This window comes from Argentina silus (genome assembly GCF_951799395.1).
Source record: "Argentina silus genome assembly, chromosome: X".
Taxonomy (NCBI): domain Eukaryota; kingdom Metazoa; phylum Chordata; class Actinopteri; order Argentiniformes; family Argentinidae; genus Argentina; species Argentina silus.
Genome location: NC_139653.1, coordinates 28620608 through 28642159, shown reverse-complemented (window position 1 = coordinate 28642159; position 21552 = coordinate 28620608). Strand labels below are relative to the sequence as shown.

Here is a 21552-nt window from a genome sequence, read left to right as displayed (position 1 = left end):
AAATGCAGACTGTAGCTCAGAAAGAGCCTGGTCAATTCATGTTGTTTGTGACATTTGGTCATGTCAAGATCAGATGAGAAATAGATGAAGTAGCAGAAAGGAACACATGAACACAAAACATATATATATTTAAAATATATTTATTTGGACAATACATCACTTCATGTGGTTTGGTTTAGGGCAGTGGTTCCCAAACTTTTAACAGTCATGTCCCCCCTGTCGGTTATTTCGTAGCCTAATTGATATTCTATGAACATTATCCCTTACATATTAGACATTGTGATAATATTATTCTGTTGGATAGGGTGCATGCATTTATTTTTGGTACTGAGACTGCAGTCGGTAAATCACAGATTTATTTTCGCGTACCCCCTAGATTGATCCACGTACCCCGAGGAGTACGCGTACCCCACTTTGACAATAGTGGGTTTAGGGTAATGATATGCCAGACAATCATCTTTCAAGTCCAGTACATATGGGGCTATAGCAACCAGAAGTAATTGGGCACACCATGCAAATGCTTTGGCATTAATTTATCTAAATTCCTGTCAATTCAAGCTCTTCCTTGAAAGACTCAGAAATGCCATCAATCAACATGGAATTTACCCTATAGATTGACAACTCACTACTATATAATACAATTCCAAATCGCTGGTAGGCATTCAAAAAATAATGTTGTTCTTTATTTAGCGTTATATTTACACCATTCGTTGGCCCTATGTCATAATAAAGTCGGATTTAATACATGATGTGTATAAGCATGTATCCATACATTGTATTTATCCATTACTTTGCTACACTTGAGTGTTTAACCTGTTTTGATAAGACTGATGATAGGTGGCGGCATCAAGTGTTTGCGAGCCGCAGTGCCCCACATTTGCGGAAGAACGTCTTCCCCCACTATACATTTGGTGTTTGCTGCTCTCGGCCAGCCCAGGCAGTTGCTGAGAAGCAATTGCGGGGCTCCACAGCGCCTCGCTCTAAAAAAAAAAACGTGCGTGAGCCTCGATCTCAAGCAGCCGAAATGTTGGAGCAAGTCGGACGGATGTTAGCCCCATCATGCAACAGGCAACAGGTAGCCTGTTGAAAGGCGCTGGTCAGTGCTGGTCACTTTCTGCGCAAGGATGCTTTCACCATCCGCTCAAATGTTTAGCTTTTCTTACTTGGCGTTCCGCTTTTTGTATGATTTCATACGAATTGCGAGAGATTCCTGTTGCAATAACTATAGTAGCGGAGAGTTGGTAACATTGGTATTGTATGGTGACTATCCCGACAGATCCCCTGCATAAACTTCCAGTTGATTTAACATCATGACGTGTCATTGATTAGATTAGGATATGTGTAGAGAGACCAATGTATTGCTTATGTGGATCTGGGTAATATGTTCTGACTGTCCTCAACCATATTACATCAGACAATAGGTGTTTTATTTGATATAAACCACCAAAAACCACAGTGTTTTCAATGCGTGTTTATCAGCTAGAGTGTAGCTTCGTTCACACAGCTTATTGTGACGCTTAATGATAACAACCTATAAGGATCTCTATTCTGTATAATACATTTTGAAGATTGGTTCCACGTCGGAATGACACCACCTTGCGTTTACTTTGCTGTTAAACCGACACATTGCGATAACATCAATACATGTTCTGAATTAAATATAAATGTTAAAATTGCATGAAAACGCTTAGAATGCAAAGTTCACATATAACTGTCCCACCGTTTTGCTGTCTTTTGACTTCGTTCAAGTTGATTGGCCAACATCATCATTTCAGTGGCCAATCACATTGTCCCAGGTCACACAGTAACTGTGCAGGAAGAAAAGATGGCAGCCAGAAATGGGAAGAGTGGTATTCTGGAAAAAGTAAGTATTTTATTCTTAAATCATTCAGAGTTCACCAATATTCAATATTTCAAAAAGACCGAATCAGGTTTTTTTTGAGCGAACCATTAATTACATTTTCGTATGACTACACCGCTTAGGTTTAGATGTTTTCATGTGGCATGTCAGACACCGCAATTTCAGTCTTTTAGCTAGCTAACGTTAGCAAAATGAAATCAGTGCAAATGACGATGTAAATAACTTTGGATCAGCTTGCTAGCAATGTCTTTTTATATTACTTTAGTCATTGAGGTTTTATAGAGATAGTTCCTGATGATGAGCGAGGGTGCTAACTGAAGATACGGCTAATCCTCTTCCTGGTACGAGCTAACAGTAGCTAGCACTTTGCGGATATCATCCATATGTTCTACTACTAGCCAGTTAGTGAGCAATACTCCTACACTCCTTTCATCGACTGCCTTTTGTTCCTAGGCTATCACTCATAACTTTAGCCTATAACTTAACAGTTATTTGTAATAGACTAAAAATTTGTAATAGACTTAATTTTGATCGAAATTGAGTAAATTAGCTACTCTTAATTTGGGATTAGGCATAATGTTAGGAGTGAGTTTATTATGCATAGTTTAACACGTACCCACACACAGGAACAGAGTACAGGGAGAAGATATCAATATATTATCAGTTGTTTGTTTTCTAATATTATTGTGAATTATTTTCAGTGGAGGATTGATGAGAAACCTGTGAAGATTGACAAATGGGATGGCGCAGCTGTGAAGAATTCTCTAGATGATGCAGCCAAGAAGGTTTGCTTTGGTGATGCAATATGAGTGAAATCTTGTATGTGGTTTGGATATTTTACATGTTAATTTTTTTTCTCTCCTTTCTGTAGGTCCTCTTGGAAAAGTATGGGTATCTGGAGAACTTCAATCTCGTAGATGGACGTCTCTTCATATGCACAGTTTCCTGCCTCTTTGCCATCGTAGCTTTGATTTGGGACTATCTTCATCCATTCCCTGAATCCAAGCCAGTCCTGGCGTGCTGTGTCATATCATATCCTTTTGAATTAAAAAAAAAGAATAATATAATAATGATGCTCTGTCTCTTTAGGCACAGCTATTGCCTCTTTTAACTGTCATGATATAGCACTGCCTCAATTGCCTTGTTGCTTTTACAAAAAAATGGGGCCCAAACACGTGCAATTGTCTTGTATAATTATACACCTACTCGCAAACTAGGTGCATGACTAGATTAATACCATGGCATGTTCCAGGTCATTTAGCTACAGTAGGTGTGCGGCAATCAATTGCGTGTGATTTCATCGACTACGAAGCCTGACAGCAGTTAGCTCATATTAAACACTGTGTTGTGTAATTTGGCAGGAGACTACAATGTAGTCTATTTGGAATGCCCCCAAACAGGATCACAGGAAGTTATTATTTTCACCCACCCACCCCATTTGTCATTAACATTCATTGTGCATAATTTGTTTGCATTGCTTATTATATATATTATTATTTTTTGCCCCTGTATTTTGCCCCTCTATGGGAATTTTGTAAAAATCGGGGGGCATTTTCTTAAATTAATTTAGGGGTGGCCTGGCTAAACCCAGTCCCTGGAGGCGTTTGTTCCATCATAGCACTACACCTGATGCAGCAAATTATGTTGTTAAATGAATTGGGGGCAGGGCATAACATTAAGGTTTTGGTTTACCAGCCAAAGTGTCTGGTGGATGACAATTTTTATTTTTTTATTTTCAACATTAAGGCAAATATCACAAAAACATCTTAGCATGACTCCTGACGCATTGAAAATTACTCCCTGCACAGAATGAGCCTCCTGTAATAGGCTTTAAGTTTTACACCTATCCCTGTGTCAAAATACATCAGTTTTTCCCCCCCTGCATGTTTTCTAGAGTTGCTATGTCATGCTGTCGCGTGTAGTGGAATTTAAGTTTAATGCTTCATTTTATGTTGTAACTAAGAAAGCTCATATACTCTGGGGTTTGTTTGAATGGCAGGAGAAGCATGAATGAGATGCACAGCAGTTACAGTCAGTTGGAGGAGGCAGGAGCAGCAGGAGTGCACAAATGTTGAATCAACGGTGACCATAATTTCGGATCACTCTAGTTTCGCTTTTATATTGAAGCAGAATATTCGTGTTGGCTACCCACCAATGTGGCTGGTAAGATTTACTGATTACCCACCAATGCCAAAATGGTGGGTGTTCATTTTTTGCCCTGATTGGGGGGTCATGCTAGGCTCTAGGTTAATGTGCTGTAAAATGTTACATAATTCTTTATTACGATGTAGAATGCAGTTTTGCCTCTTAGCTCCAACTATAGGCCTCTGTCTGCTCTTTTAAAAACGTTATTTTTAAATCCAAAACTCAGTAATTGAACTGATAATTGAGCTCTTTTTGCCCAAGACAGCTTGTGGTTGACTGTTATCTGCCCTCTGATTTCAATAATACACGAGTTGTGCCGTGTGACTTGTAGAGTAGCGTGTGTTCTGCATGTGCTTGAAAGAATGGGCAATCAAATTGCTCATGGCGTGTAGGGAAACTTCTGCGAGTCCACTAGTTGTAAATGCGGTGACTAGCACACGAGCAGCAGTACCAAAGCACGGAAATCTCAAGAAATTGAATACCAAAGATGCGCTGAACATTTTTGGGGGCATTTCTTGCCCCTTTACCTGTGATTTCAGGGGCATTATTGAATTTTGTATGGATTTTCAACACTGTATATGCATGCATTTACCCCCATTTACATCCATAACTGATCCTTACGTACTTCATAATGATGGGCATTCTAACCTTATACACCTCCTACCAAGAAAAGAACATCTTCCTCGTTGCTGTCCAGAAAGACCCTGTTGGTATGGACCCGGACCACACCTGGCAGCTTTCATCTAGTCTGAAAAGGCAATATTTAATGTTTTACCTTTTTCTTTAAATTGGCAATCTGGGATTCGTACCTCAATTTTTGGACTTAAAATGTAATTTAATTAACTTTAAATTAATTATATATAGCCATTGATTCATGAAAAGTGTAACTTAGAAATGCGTCATGAACTTACAGGGCTTACAGGACCAATTGACTTGGCTGTGCAAGTAAAAAAAATAATGTTGGTCTGCGAAAACTCAGTGCTCATTATCACAGTGTTTTTATAACGCAACATGTTTGATTTTCATTCAGCCCTCGCTGTCATTTTGTTCTAATAGCAACCTTATAGCCCATGAGTGATGCTATGCATAACATTATACATTAAGCTGTACTTAGTTGACCTGTTGCTCATTTCCCTGACAAGTCACATTTAGAATCGCCGCTATTCTAAAACTATTCACCTGCTATAGTGAAAGCCATAGGCCTACATAACAAATATTATCTGCCAATAAATTATTTGCTACATTGATGTTGGTAAAGGAAGACTACAGACCGACCAATCGTTGCAAGTGAGGCTTTTCCCCCCTTTGCAAGTGAAACGCATCTGTCCAATCTGAAATGATTAACCCTAAACTCTGTGATGATGGAGAACCCTAAACCCTAAACTCTGTGATGATGGAGAATAAAGTGCTGCCATTCACAAGCATCCACCATCCTTCCTCTTCTAATTACAAGACCATTGTAATGAGAAGAGGAATATTTAGCACATACATAGCACAAGTTGTCTCTGAATGCAATGGCAAGTTAATTTTTCAGATGATTAGCCTACTCATTGTTTCTATTGTGTGATAACATTTGGTGCGACCAAAACATGTGCTGGTGCCACCAAATGAAAAAGTTGGTGGCACCAGTGCCATCAGGGGAATAGCTTAGTCTGGATTCCTGGCTTAATTCACTGTCTTACCCAATCAGAATTTAAAATATACGCTTGTTTTACTGTAAACACTGTATAGCATTAAAACATGGTTAAAACTATAATTTTGATCACATGGACGGTCAGTCCTTGTATGTCTATGAAATGAGAGTTGATACATTTCTCTAGTCCCGTCCCTCAGCTGTTTAACAAAAGAGTTGGTGGGGGAGACTGGTTTATTGTTTGAATCCAAGATTGCCCCTTTACGTGTGTTTTTTTTTTCATGTTTATTTCTAAGTGTTAACCATTTATTTTCGGCTACTCTGCAGGTTTGATGACCAGTACACACTGAGAGTGTCCTTCACAGATGGAAAATCCAAACACACAAGGGAGACGGAGATCACAAAATCTGTGGGGGCTTTCTTTGATGAAAATGGAACACTGGTGATGGACCAGTTTGAAAAGTGTGCCTCAAAGCTTCATGACACATTGGCATCAGAAAAGAAAACTAAATAATGATGGTCAGATAACCTTTTAACAATGCTGCAGAACAGCAGTAGAACATACTAGTATGTGTCCAGTCCTTGGTGCACTGCGGGTTAGCTATTGGTTGTTATAAAGTTGCATAAAGTGTGTTAATCAGCATTTTTGTTGTCCATTGTTATTCATTTTTCTCAATCTTTTTTTTATCACAGTTGTCCATAACATTTTCTCTTTCAATGTAAAAAATTTGATGTCTCAATAAGTCTACCGGTCTTGAGACAACATGACCTAGTTTAACCTCTCCAACCAGTGCCCTCACCAATGTGACTGGTGAAACCAAGGTAAAATTGTGGAGGTGGAATTGTTCAACCATGGAAAAAAACAAGAATTGCGGCATGTTGCTCCCACTTACCTAAAACCAAGATAAAATCACAATTTGCTGGCATTGAGAATAAACACAATTATATACTTTGATCTTCAACATTGAATGGCTGCACTAATTGGCTTGAAAATTGAATTCCCACATTTATTACAAAATGCCTTAAATGAATGGAGTGAGTGGAACACTTTGTTTTGGTTGGAAACTTTTATCCAATGTAACTAAGGTGTTCTCCCTTTTCAAAAACCTTTGCTATGACATATTATTCCTTGTATTGTATTTTGTTACTATGTAGTTAGAACTGTAAGGCTGTAAAGGACAAAAGTAACCATTGTAAAAAGACTGTATCCTCACCTGTATGCATAGTTTTGTCACCATGCCTGTTTTTGTACATGGTTTGTTGGAGATATTTCTTTAAAACAGGGATGATAGTTTTTATGTTTTTTTTTTTTTAATGTTTTTTTAAAGAGTTTGAAAATTGAATAGTCATGACCAGTTATCCTCACTCAGGAGTGCATGATCATTGATTTTACCTCAATTTTCAATCACACTCAATATTGAACACATACTCACAGATTATTTTGAGAGATGTTATTTATTTTGTAATGGTTAGATGATGCATACCTGGATACAGTTTCTTTCTCTATAGTATGACTTTTAATAAAATGGACTCCGCAACTGTCTTAGACAACTGTACTTGCTAATTTAGCCGTTAGTAAATGCTTGTCTTAAATTTTGAATTATAGATAAATCATAAGCTATGTTTTCATTTTCCTTACAAAAATTGCCTAAATGTGCTCTTTATGTCACCATAGCTACACAAGTGTGTCTCCATGTATGGTTTCTAAGAAAGCATGGTGTTCTCACTATTGAAACGTCATCAAAATGTGTCTTTGTCATGTTTTAAAAAAGGAATTGGACCAGAAAACGTCTTGTATTCAACTCTGATAAATAAATAAATTTGCAATGGTGTTCTTATTCCATCTTTAAATCTGTAGATCTTTGGCTTTAAGCAATCTTATTGGTTCCCTGTTCTTCATACAAGTTTGAAATAAAATTAAAAGGCATTTTTACTGCTTTTTGTTAACATCTGGCATGTACTGTGTATCTTGTGTGCCATCTGACTAATTTAAAGTTCCGGTATATAACATTCTATGTGAAATTGGCAGCGATCAGGGAATCAAATCCCTTGAAATAAATATTTTGTTGTTTGGACTTTTGCCACCATGGCCAGAGGTGGCAGATGTCCAACAATTTATGCCTTTAAGTGTACTAGGCCTACATTGTATTTGAATTGATGCACTGCCATCACTGCTGTTAGAGGAACAATATTGACAATTTGTCATTGAGAATAAAAACAACTATTTTCGCCTTGTTTCACTACACAACCTTAACCACTGAGCGTGCCATTAGACATGCACACACTAACTCTTGCACTATCAGAGTTGCAGTTGATATGAAGCTGAAACACATAGGCACATAATACAAAACGTGTTCTCTGAGCTCCAATAAGATACATCCATCTTCATTAAGACTTCGGTCTAGCTTTTCGCCATTTTTGCAGCTTCAAAATAAAAGCGTGAGTTAAAACATGAAAGCAAAGTGATGGGATCACAATATTTATTCTTATTTTTGCAGAAATAAGGACAAATGACCCAACAGAAAGTAATTTTGAATTGGTGCAATTATATGTAATTTTACACATGCCTATTATATTTGGATAAACTGGACTGGACTAAGATTCAAATTCATCTCTGGTTCCACTCTACTCGGTAACACTTCTAGAATAACGATCAGATGAGATTGAGTCTAAAGCGATGTTTTAGCAAATGTCGATGGCTCTTTACTCCGGCCATACAGCTCAAAGTGCGCTATTCTGCACTGTGGAGGACACATAATGGACTGTACAGAATTCTTTGTAGGCTATAAGCCTACATCTTAATTCGTAGCGAGAAAAAATACCGGAACCTGTAGTGCTTATTTGATTCATTATCAGTCTGGATTTTTACAGCTTTGCATTGATTTCTCACATTAGGCTATATGCCTACTAGTACTTCAAAGCGGAGTGTAAAAAGATGTGACTGTTTTTTCTAGCCTACCTGATACAGAGCTTAAGATGGCAAGGTAGCTAGCAACGATTAGCGATTATGCTAAAACGAACTTCGTATTCATTTCTATGCTAGTAACAGAGTAGCTTGTTAGCAAAAGGGGGTAAAATACATTTAGAGAGTGTTTGTTTCATACAAAAATAGTCTATATTTATTTCTCGAACTGTCGTGGAAATCCTCATTTTCCACTGAAGTATTCATTCATCCATTGAAAACAACTGGAAACAATTCGCTGGCGAATTGAAAAATGCATCCGGTGGACACTCCTAGCGCTCCACTTTGCACACTATTATGACTTGTTTAATGACGTCACATCTAAACTCCCAAACAATCAACAGCAAGACGCATCTTTCACCGTAGTTTCGTCAAAATTGGCCCCATCAGAACAGACATTGACCAAATCATAGTCACCTCTCCGATTTCATCAATACCTGTATATTGTGTCCCAGTAGCAGTCATTAAATCCAAACCTACAGACATTGACCATCATTGCTTCAAACTATGATTCTTAGCACAGCATCTCCTGTGTATTCTATCTCTTTAAAAAAAAGAAATTCATTCTGAAATCACATTAACTATTTTCCTTTGCACTCAGATGGACTCACTGAGTAACTTTGCATTCGAGCTATTTTAAGAGTGTCATAGCAAAAGGGGTGAATACTTATTGATTCAAGACATTTCAGCTTTTCATTTTTATTAAATTAATTTTGTAACATTTCTAAAAAACTATTTTCACATTGGCATTATGGGATATTTTATATAGATCAGTGACAAACAATCTCAAATAAATATATTTTAAAGTCTGGTCAATAGAGCAGGTGGGCTGTCTCCCTGACCTCTGTAATGAGAGGAGGAAAACAAGTCACACAAAACAAATCACTTTCCAGAGCATGACTGAGCCTGATTCTGCAATGATGCTTCACTCAACAGGCACCTCTGAGTTGGATATTGCAACAATCTCCCTGGAGCAGCCTCATTATTATCCTGTGAAAGCAGCATGAAGAGAAACCTGGGAGACACCTAATGAAGTGAAATTAAATAAATAAAATACATACAAATACAAAGAGTAATACAATTGTCATATAATGGAATACAAGTGCAGTTAAGCAAGGCTAAAAGGGTACGTTTTGATCTTTTGTTTAAAAAGAATACTAATAATATATATCAACTTTGAGGACTAAGGGGAGAAAAAACATGCCAATCACCCATTCATACAGAGCAGACTGTAATTGAGGGCCTCTAATTTATAACTTGGCTAATACTATACATGTCTCCAGGTCATATTGCATAATACACAAACAATTTAACCAGCAATCACTGCAGTCGCTCTCTCTTAAAGTAATCTGTTGAGATGTAATTATCGTAATTCTTTTTTTTTTAATGTTATATCCCTTTATTTATTTAGTGAAGTCCCTTTGAGACCAAGGTTTCTTTTTCAAGGGTGCCCTGATTATAAAATATATACACATCACTATTATTTATATTGACATAATTTGCATAGGCAATAAACATTTATTTTTACAGACAACAATCAATTATAACAAGAGCACTCCTCCACTGAGGAATCCTTAATCAGATAACTGCTTGTCTGATAAGTACTTGGTCTCCAGGTGATAAGGGATGTAAGGTAGTATGGGAGTTTATGGAGAATTCCTTTACAGTGCATTCGGAAAGTATTGTTTTATTTTTAATAAATTAGCAAACATTTCTAAAAACTTGTTTTCACTTTGTCGTTATGGGGTATTGTGTGTAGAAAAAAATGAATTGAATCCATTTTAGAATGAATTGAATCCATTTTAGAATAAGACTGTAACATAACAAAATGTGGAAAAAGTGAAGGGGTCTGGATACTTTCCGAATGCACTGTATATACATTCAAGAGCCAGTGTTGGATCCTTCTAGCGGTTAGGGACGGCCACCCCACTGCCTGATATAAAAGATGGTGATGAGTAAGAAACTTATCACCTGTAATAAAACAAAGTGCTGAATGATGACCGTATCTAACTGTTTCAATGTGGAGGAGGTGGCATGCATATCAATTATGTCCCCATAGTCAAGGATTGATAGGAAGGTTGATTGTACAATTTTCTTTCTACTGTCAAGTGAAAAGCATGACCTGTTCCTATAGAAGAAGCCTAGTTTAACTCGCCTATCAGAACAGGTCATGCCTTTCATCTGACAGTAGAAAGAAAATTGTCTCCCATGCATCATCAAAGCTGAGTGAGTGTTTGCCAACATAAACCAGTGTTCTTGTAGCTGCAGTATGTGGATTACATTACTTACATTAAATATTACTCTATTTTAGGTATCTAGTGTAAATTTTCATTTTTTTTATATTTGCAGTTGCAAGTTTGTGCAGAGACTTGATGCCAAACCAATGCATGAAGAAACCCTCTGAGCTGCCATGTGTGGCCATGTATGATCAAGGCTAGTGTGAAGCACAGTCAAAGGCCACATGTAAGTGCATTAGTTCTGTAATGCTGTTTTCTGTGAACACTTGATTTTTGCAGCAAATTCTGAATTGACATCCATCTCTTGACATGTTTTTTTCTTTAGGGAGATCGCAAAGTAAAAGCTGGGAAGAGTTCACAGGAGACGGCACGACAGCATCCTCATCCAGGCCATGGGTCATTACAGACCAGCAACAGTACGCCCTCTCATGCTGAGCGCTCTCTTGGAAGTTTTGAATGCGCTGATGATCAGATAGATAGAAGCACATCATTGAATTCCTCTGATTTCATTATGGAAGAACAGCCTTACATTGAATCGCCTGAGTACAGACACACAGTGGGTCCTAATGCAAACATGATGTCTCTCTTTGTCCAAAATGAATATCAGAATATTGAACTAAATCTCTATGCTTTCTATGGAGACTCCCCATTGGAGATGCTTTTTACTCAAGATGTAGCTGCTTTATCTGTGTCCAGGAAACCGCCCAAGAGTACACAGACAAGAATGTATGAGTTAATTGTCAGTACTATCCTTCATGATCAACTAAATTAGCTGTATAACTGCCTACAAGTGAAAACAAACAACGGAGCAAAGTGATCAGATGTATGACCATTGTTTATGTGGAATTAACTCGTTTTAGAAGCACTACGACTTCACCCAATGAGCCTATTCACTGTGGCTGTGACAGTATTGGCCAGCCGAGTTAAAAGCAAGGCTTTCGCGGACTTCTGTTTCGGGGCAGTGCCAGTTGAGCTTTCTCCAAGCTCTGGAGGGGTCGGCGATGGAGGAGGGCTGATTGAAGAGACACCCGGCAGTGCTACAGTAGTAAGAAATACAATAGTTAGTGCAGAGTCCATAGTCATCACTGTATGACATTCCACAGCTGACTCACAGGTGACCACACATAACAATTACAAGCTTAAAAATAACAGCAGTTAGATCAACTGGTGACAAGGGGATGGAGCATTTTAGTGACTTGAGATGTGAGCATAACTTGTCATGAGCATAACTAATTTCTGTTGTGATGTGAACTCAAATCAATGCATAACCCATCTCAAATCAATGCACAACAATTGCTTTGACAAGAGATGCAACTCTAAAAAGCGTACATGACTGTAATGAGGCGTGAGATGACTTTGGCTCATCACTCATGTTGGTCTGGTCTTGAGTCCTGATGGAGACATTCCGTGGACACACTTTGCTTTTGGAAGAGTTCTTACAAAGAGACACAGGTATAGATGAGAAAGCATTGATACACATTGATAAGTCACAAAGCTAAATGGCTGAAACAAAGATTCAACTGATAATATTACATCATTTGCGTTCACAAGAGATAGATGCTGCAGTCATTACAATATTCTGGATATGATATATTCCTGTATGTGGACTATAATACATTATACCAAGAATATACTGTATATGAACATTATATTCTGGAAGGTGACTTCCCCTTGCCACATCTGCATTTACGGATGTATTGCAATCCTAATGTGAGCCGAAGGAATACACACTTGCCATTCCCTAATAGACACAGTATAAAATGTCAACTCTCATTAGCATCAATATAGAGGTTACCATACCTTCTTTTTTAGCATCGTGGGCATTTTTGGTATAAAATGAGATCTCCATTGACTCCATTGACTCTTTTTAGAATCATCCTGACCAATAGCGTCCTCTGATCTGGCATTCAAAGTGGAAGATGAAGACCTTCTATTATCATGACCAGGGTGGAGGACAGCGGAGAGGAGATGATATGGGGCAGCCAGGAACTCATTTGAAGGGTCAGAGCCAATCTCCCTAACCATGGAAAGGGCAATGGCTCTGGGGACCTCCGCACTGCATTCCATTATTGCCTGGTATAGCTCAGTCGCTGATCCACTCTCCTGAAGCAGCTTCTGGTAGACCGTCTCAACCATCTCCTCGGATGGCTCTGGACCAGGTTGTGGGTCCTCTCCTATCGGCATTCCAGTGGCCTCTGACATTAGTGTGACCACCGAACCAGTCAAACTGATGGCTTTCTCGTTCCATTCTGGCCCAGACTGTGAGAGAGATCCAAATGATTTCAGATGGACCTTCAAGAGAAGTGCTTTCATCAAGCTTTGCACTGACTCAGTCGAGATAGGCGGGGTCGCGCCTAGGCTTGACTTCACACTGCGTTCTTGAGGAATCTCTTTAGTTTGTTCCTCTTCACACTGTCCAGAGAAACAGGAAAATCTCTGTAACCAAGATTCGATCTTCCTCCATGCTCCTGTCTTGGTTGTAGATGTCTTTCCAGCCATTTCTGTGATTGTTGTGTCACATTCTTTCCCTTGCCCTTCACAATCCACAAGTGGAGTCTTACTCGGAAGATCTATATAAAAGAGAATATTGACATTAAGATAATTATTTCAGCAACACGTATTCATTTCAATTTAAATGAAACTGTCTCAACTAATTACAAAAGCCTTACAAATCCTTTATGATGTCCATATTAATGTAAAGTGCTATGTAACACAAGATTAAGTTGCCCCTATAACTGTGTGGTAACATTGTATTAACTCTAGTCGCAACATAGTATTAACATGAATGAACTATGTTGCTACATATTCATTAGGTAATCACATAGCATATGGAGTTGAGTGGTTTTGTTATAACAAGTGTAAGAAGGAATAGTCCAGGTTTGTGTTATTACACAAGTGGAAAAATGAACAGTCCTGTGTAATAACATAAACCGCTCAATTCCATTACTATACAATTTCAATTAAATTACCAATGTACTATGTAACAGCATGTTAATACAAGGTTGTTATTAGTGCAATTACATAGTTGCTACACAGGTATAGTGGCAACTACTTAATGTAAAGTGTGACCTTATTCTCAAATAAAAAGATGTCTTACCTTCGATGATCCTAACAGTTGACTCCATTGAGGGGTTTCGGGTCATTGGGAAACATTCCATAACGTCTGTGACCATAGCGGTGGTGATCAGGGCTGTTGTTGATCTTTGATCCTGTGGGACAAGGCTCAGTATCTCCTCACTTCTATGAACCACTTTGAAATATGACACGTCCAGGGTGGGGTGAAGTGAAGTCTGGGTTGAGCAGGGCACAGTGCTTTTAGAGGGATGAGATTCCACATCATGGGAAGCATTCAAACCCAAACACTGATGCACCAACTTCCCAACGGAGGTCTTCACAAATTCCAAAACAATTTGTTTTTGGAATTCCTCCTTCACTGGACATGGTTCCTGAGGATTCACCAGTGAGTTGCTCTTACTGAGTGCCAGTTGTAGATCATCACTGGATTTGCTGGAGTTCAGGACAAGTTGGACCTTTTCAAGGAGCTCAGTGGAAGACAGCTGAAAAAGATCCTTGGAAAGGACTTTCTCTAGCCGTGCGGGTGAACATGGGTGAACGCGGGGGTCTGTGATCTGACGCAGATCATGTGGTTTGATGACCGTTTCCATTATAACATTAAGCAAGTGTGTTGAGACGGGTCTAACATCGGTTATAATGTTCACCACACCGCTGTCACTTTTTCTCCCAGCACCAAAACCATCTGAGACACTTTTGTCCTCGGTGGAATCAAAAAGGATATCAAGGTCTCCAGAGATGAGATCTTCAAGACCCTGTATTACGGAGTTCAGATATTGCCTTGCACGGAACTCCCTGGACCCCTTGGAGTCACAGGTTGGCAACCCTTCCTTGACACTTCTCAAAATGCAACTGAGGATGTCCTTGGCACTGGTAATGACATCATGTTGGCTTCTAATGTCTTTCCCAGTGTAAACTGTGTCCTTGGCTTGAAGGAGCAGTGCGGCAATAAACAGGTCCCTGAGTTTACCTTGGACGGTCTGAAGGAGATTTCGGGAGATCAACTCAACGCTCTCCCAGAAGAGTGTAGTGTCTGTGAGAGCATTGATGAAATCCTTGTCGGGATGAAGTACTAGACACTTCACACCATCCATGGTAGCATCCACTACATCAGCCACTGTCTCAGGTGTCACCGCTCCATTGAAGCTATAGATTGTCGAATCAAGACGGGTGGTGATGTCATTGGCGGCAGTTTGAATTATCTGGCCTGCCGCCTTTGTGGCATTTTCACGAAACTCCTGGTATGATTGCTTCAGGGTTTCACACAGGACATCACCATCGTGATCCTTTTCCTCACTCAACTCAGAATCAAGTGGAAGAAAGTTAGGCACAGCCACATCTGGGTAGTGGGAGAGGAGTTCCATCAAGCTTGCGCGAGCCTGGTCTACATCGCTCAGGGACTGGTACGAGCCATGCAGCGATGTTTCACTCCTATTCATGCCTAAATCCTTCAATACTTGTGAGAAAACGTCATCAATCTCATCACCTGCAATGGCGCTGATTTGGCCACTTGAGAGACAGTTGACTGGAAGGTCTCTTCCGACAGTTTCACCACCATCCGAACTCACGGTAAAGGTGTCTTCTGAAAATCCATTTAGGGTCATCTCATGGATTCTGGTTGCCACAGCAACAAGGACCAGTCGAGCATCTACAACAGAATCATGTCCGCTCTTACCACAGAGATCATTCATGTGGTCAAAGACTGCACTGATAAGCTGTGCTGTAAAAGGGGGCAGTTTTGATGCCATGATCATCTGTAAATGTAAGAGTGCACCTGGGAGCTCCTTCCCTGCGTAGAATAATTTCTCTGACACATTGCGAAGCATCTCCTTGGCAGCGCCAATGCTGCTGCATTCAGCCACTTGGAATGTTGAATTGCCTGCTGCTTGCAGAAAGACTTCAGAGAGGCCAGAATTGATATCGCCTACTGCACTCTCAAAGATGTCAGATGTCAGGGCAATGGAGGAACTCTGTACTGGAAATGAGTGTTGACTCTCTCTATTTTCTGAGGCGTTAATGAAGTCACTGACTGATCCTCGTATCTCAGATTCTATGTTGGTAAAGAGAGAATCTTGCGACACTCCTAACAAGGCTCTTAATGGCTCGCAGAGGAGCTTGCAGCATCGTTCACTTCCACTCCCACTTGGAGTGGACCTGTTTGATCCATAGTTCAACTCATTCTGTACTCCCTCAACCTTCAAAATGGTCTTAGACCTGCTGTTGAAATACCAAGAAATACAAAGCAACATGTAATATTGTAAACTAACTACTGATAACATAGACATAAATGTTTTGGCATACTGTAGGCTTACATGCTGCTGTGGTCAGTACAGCATTTTGAATACATCATAAGCCTTGCATGTTTTTTAACAAGTATGGTTAAAATTCTAAACGATTATTGACATTACTTGCTTTGTTTTTTTTTCACTCACTAAAAATCGCAAACTCCCTTATGAGTTGATGGGCATTTACCCCCCTCTCACGCACACCAAATAAAATGCTGTTTACATAATGAAATAGTGTTATTCAATTTCAATTCAGTCAATTCGGGAAGGGATTTGAGTTCACAATTCAAAAATTTAAAAAAAAACTTTGGTTGTAAAAAGCTTCTCATTTACTGCTCATTGAAATCATTCAAAAATAAATGCTCTATTTGCACTGAATTGTAATTTAATGAATTCAATTCATTCCTGAATTGAAATTCCAATGACCCCAACCCTGACTCTAAAGCACTATCACATTCAGAATACCTTGATGGAGAAAGGGAGAGCACAAGTGAGCTGCTGGTACTGGTCCGGCTTATCCTGGGGCTTGGGCTGCGGCTGACCTCAGGGTCCCGTTCATCCATTATGGCCATTGTCAGGGACAGGGCAGGTGCCACAAACATGTTCACTGCCTCTCTCACCCACGATGAAATGGTGGTGCATACCTCAATAAGGTCTGATTTTGTCATCTTTTTTGAGATAGAAGTAAGGACACCCGAAGGGAAAGGCAGAGGTGTCAGAATTCAAATATTACAGTAGAGCCAACGTGAACGTGAACGTCAACTGAAAACAGGAAAATAATTATCTCACTGAAACAGTGTTTTTCAAAAGTTACATTGAAAATATGAGAAGAAGTTGATGATGGTAGGGTTATGTCCAAGGAAGAAACTTACATTGCTTGGCATTTGCTCCCGTATGACATTCCACTGCCTGCAAAACAGGTGAACAAATAGACATGTTTTATTTTTAAATTTGATTTACACTAAGAAACACTGTTCTAGTGCATTATCCCAAGCATATCAATAATGGTAATGGGAAAACTGGATGATCAGTCATACGTTACCTGTCCTTAACTAAAAGGAATAGTAAAAAGACCTTACGCATCAGATAGACCCTCAATAACCGTGATGGCAACAGAGTCTCTCTTGTTAGCCAAGCACGCCTTGTTTTCACTTCCAATGGCTTGCTGGGTATCCATCCTCAACTGGTCAAACGGCTGTGCATGAAAATCCACCACAGATCTGTTTTTTTTGATCCAGCGTTCTGTAAGGCAAGAAAGGGAAAATGATAGCTTGACATTGCAGCAAATACTGTACTTGACACAGGCCAAATGTCCAAGGGTCAAATACAATTGATTACAATTGAATACATTGCATTGAACTTATATTTACAATATTCTGAATTTGTAGAGTCAGCCTATCTAACAACACGAAAGAGTTTCAAACCTGCGCGGCGCTTTGTTTCGGACAGATATTTTGTGCAGCTCATTTTGTTGAGGGTGAGATATCGTCTGTCTCTAAAACTGTAGATTCCACTTTCCCAATGGTCTGCTCTGGCTGGGGACTGTTCAAAACCTGTCAACGTGAGAGCCAAAAAATATGAACACAAACAAATAAACAAAACAAGTACACACTAAAAAACAGGTCTCCGATAAATAGTATGATGAATCATTGTATTAAAAGTAGACTGCATGTTACGAGAAGCATCCTACTGTAGCATACAGTTACAGACAAAACAGCCTTGAGCCTTCTCACCGGTTCTGATGTTTGATGTTTATTCCGCTAGATGAAGAGAAGGGACAATGGAAAGTGAAAATTAAATCCTTCTTTATTGGTTGCATTTCTAGTTAAACATTTGTGATGGTGGGACAGATTCTATAAGTATCAAAATGTAACGTGTAACATAGACTGACTGTCTAGAGTCAAACCAGGAATACAGGCAACCCAGAATGGTAGATACTAAGTGGGATCCTTGTGATGAACCTACCCAAAACCCTAAACCTAACCCTTACCTTAACCATAAACCTAACCTTAACCGTTTTAAATCTCAACTTCAAAGTGGTGATGTCAGAGTCAGACCATCTCAAGCATCCCACTTAGCATTAAGCTTCTTCTACATTATTGGTATGAGGGTTTCTTTTTCTTCTTTCTTTCTTTCTTTCTTTCTTTCTTTCTTTCTTTATCAAAAGCTGCACTGGGCCTGTCTACTCTTTGCTGGGAAACTTGCTTTATTTTTTGCAATATTTCTCTACTCTACAATTATTAGATGGGGTCTTTAACACTGATGGGACTGAACCATGTCTACAACCCTTCTGGGCACTTGACTAAGATCTGCAGGTGCGCTTAACAGCATGATTGATGCACGGGTTTGTACTTGACCTTTATGTATAGGTTAAATCCAGTTCAAGTACAATAACAGAAACACCACATAACCAGGTATAATACTCTCCCAAAAACTAAATATTGGGTCTACATAGGCTTGTTTTACATTAAGCCTATTGGGATCAGTTTTTCACATAGGCCTAAATTCTGTCTGCTCTTAGCTGAAGCATTTTTTCTGTGGTCCCCACGCCCAGGGGACTGAACAGTACTGATAATGCATTTGTAAATGGTAGATGCAAAGTGGGACTTTAACCCTTACCCCGGCCTTACTCTAACCATAACCTTAACTGTAACCCTAACCGTTTTCAATCTCAACCAAGCATCCCACTAACTAAGCATTTACCCTTACATACAGTAATCCTAACCATAACCTTAACCAACTGTTTTAAATCTCAATTTCATGGTGAGTGTTAGAGTTGGTCCATGCCAAGCATCCGATTTAGCATTCATGCTTACATAAATCTTACCATAACTTTAACCCTTCCCTAAACTGTTGAAAATCTTGGGTCGGTTAGCATTTAGTTTCTGGACTCAGATGGCTTTAGGGGTTTTCACTTGATTTCTGTAGGCCTACAACTGTAGCCAATTGTTAGATGAAGTATAGGTAGCCTTAGGCAACAACAAAAGAACAAGTGACTTACATTTTTCCTTCCCTTTAGCTTTCAGTGAGACGGGTGATGATTCTCTGCTGGAGCAAAATATTGCCAGGCCAGGTCCGCGTCTTCAACTGCAGCTACAGCCAGAGTGAGCTGAAAATGAGTTGTCCAGCCTTTTAAATGTGTCAATTACATACGTCATAAAGGACTCTGACGTAACATTTACATTTACTGTACAGTCAGTCCTTGCTGCTGCCATGGTGTGATTTAGGCCAAGTAAGTAAGCAAATAACGGGCACAATTAAATAAAAGACACATGTGATAGCCTATCTTGACAGGGCAATATAATAACGTATGCATCAACCACATGAGCATCCACTGTAGAAGTCACACTGGAAACGCGTTAAACTGGCTATCAATCTATGGAATGATCGGCCGTTATCTAGTATCTTCAGTAGAATGCGCGGCTCACTAAACTCGGGGTTCCGAGATTAGGCCATGCCTACATCTTTTAAAGCAGGTCCGATTTTAGCGAGCGCTATAGTTTCCATGGTGATCGAGTGCATGGCTGACAACTGCAGCTTTTCAAGGGTTTATCTTCAGACGCAACACAAACAGAGATTTGCATTTTTGCTTACACCTGTAATGACACCAGCAAACAATACGAAGTATGGTCAGCAGAGAGTGCTATTGACCCAGACCAAACTCCCACTACTGCCAGGATGCCAGATAACCCTGAGCCGTGGAAGCTTGGGGAGGAAAGTAAGTCGCTGCGCAGTCCCACTAGCTAATGAAAGCAGCAACTTGACATATGCCTGCTCTGTATTATGAAAATGACACAAGCTTTTAAATGGCTCTACCTTATTTTCAATTTAGCTGTATCAGCCCTCCAATAAGTTCCGCTTGGCAGACCCTAACTGTCACCGAATGAAGCCTGACTACAACAGTCTTCAAGATCCATACCTCTTTGACTACTATCAACGTAGAGACATACAGGACATGTTAAAAAGGAGACATTTTATAACAGAAGAAAATCAAGTAAGGCCTATACTCATATGTACATACCATTGTTAGGGCTATGACCAATAAGTGACTTACTGTCATTGATACTCTTAATTCTCCACAGGTAATATGCTCGTTGAAGGAATTGAATGAGTATAGGCAACATCTGCCCTCTATCAAGAATCATTTTGACATGGCGTACAAAAAAGAGCAAGTGAGTTGAATAACTGTAGGCCCACACTTTTAGCATGAGGGTGGTTTCTAAATGATACAAAACAAATACTGGAATTATTTATTGGCAGACTATCCATATGAAGACCTTATTGGAGCTTCAGGAACAAAAAAAAAGATTCCAAAAGACATTACTCTGACTGATATAAGGAGGTGGATGACAGAGGAAGGGCCAAAGAGCCTCAGAAGTTTGCAAAAACCGAGCAGAGACAACCTGAGGTTAGGTATAATGATTAGGCATATGCCAAGTTATGACACAAACTCAAACCCATAACTCATACAAAACAGTCATGAAAATGCAATCTCACTCCTGATGAAAGAATATAAGAAGACTAAGATGAGTTCAGATTAGTTGTTTGTTTATCGGCACTGAAAAGTTTGAGCCTAATTTTAATTTGGATATAGAGACAATCCTTTGATGTGATGAGATGAGAGAGGGTTGAGATACCATAGAAGTAGCAGGTTGACAAGAAAGTGCTGTAGTGTGAAAAAAAAAAGGGGGAAAAAAGGAGAAAAGTGCTCTGGACCATTAAACCAACACGTAATTAAAGTATCCATTTCATTTTGGGTATGGAAAACAGCAAGGACTGGAAGGAAGGATTGGAGGAGGAAGAATGGCAGAATGAACTGGTAAATGGGGATAAAGTTTCTCAGCACCGTTACAATTTAGCTTAATACTCTAGCACCAACTTTGTCTAGTTGTGGTGCTAAACTGTTCTTTTTAGATGGCAAAATAGGAAATATCAGACTGGCTTATACAGAAACAGACTGGCTCTATGATTAGATTTTTTGCATGCCTCTGGCCGAATCTTTGATAAATGTTTGGAACATTCTGAAACACACACAGCCTTGTGACTAGTATTGAAGCATAAGTGTGGGAGAAATGAAAGATTTGCAAAAGATGAGAAGTGAGAAAAATATGAGAATTTTGTTTCAGGTATGGAAAAAGCAAGAGATGTCTGAACTAAGGAAGATGCCCAGTAATCAAAAGAGAAGACGTAGGGAAAGAATGGAGGAGAGACAAAGAAAGGTTTGGGAACCATTCTCACCTCTGCTCTATTGTGTTTGAGAAGCCACCTGTCTTTTACCTACTATTATTGTGATGAGATGTGGAATTCAGTATTGACCGGATTCAAATGCATTTCTATCCACTTGCAGATGCTGCATT

At 39.4% G+C, this 21552-nt stretch overlaps 1 protein-coding gene across 1 annotated transcript; it reads left to right on the top strand.

The window, feature by feature from the left end:
- The first annotated feature begins 1798 nt into the window (after positions 1-1798).
- Positions 1799-7470, top strand: spcs2 (signal peptidase complex subunit 2). Its single transcript, XM_083695938.1, has 5 exons — positions 1799-1864; positions 2563-2646; positions 2733-2893; positions 4628-4762; positions 5967-7470. Exons 1-5 carry the CDS (start codon positions 1826-1828, stop codon positions 6151-6153), a joined length of 606 nt encoding a protein of 201 aa, XP_083552064.1. The 5' UTR covers positions 1799-1825; the 3' UTR covers positions 6154-7470.
- The last annotated feature ends 14082 nt before the right edge of the window (positions 7471-21552 follow it).

Excerpts from the sequence above, each read along its gene's own strand:
- spcs2 (XM_083695938.1), top strand. The coding sequence starts at position 1,826 with ATGGCAGCCAGAAATGGGAAGAGTGGTATTCTGGAAAAA. Across the intron at positions 1,865-2,562 it reads AGAGTGGTATTCTGGAAAAA|TGGAGGATTGATGAGAAACC; the intron begins GTAAGTATTTTA and ends AATTATTTTCAG. Across the intron at positions 2,894-4,627 it reads CTGGCGTGCTGTGTCATATC|GTACTTCATAATGATGGGCA; the intron begins ATATCCTTTTGA and ends ACTGATCCTTAC.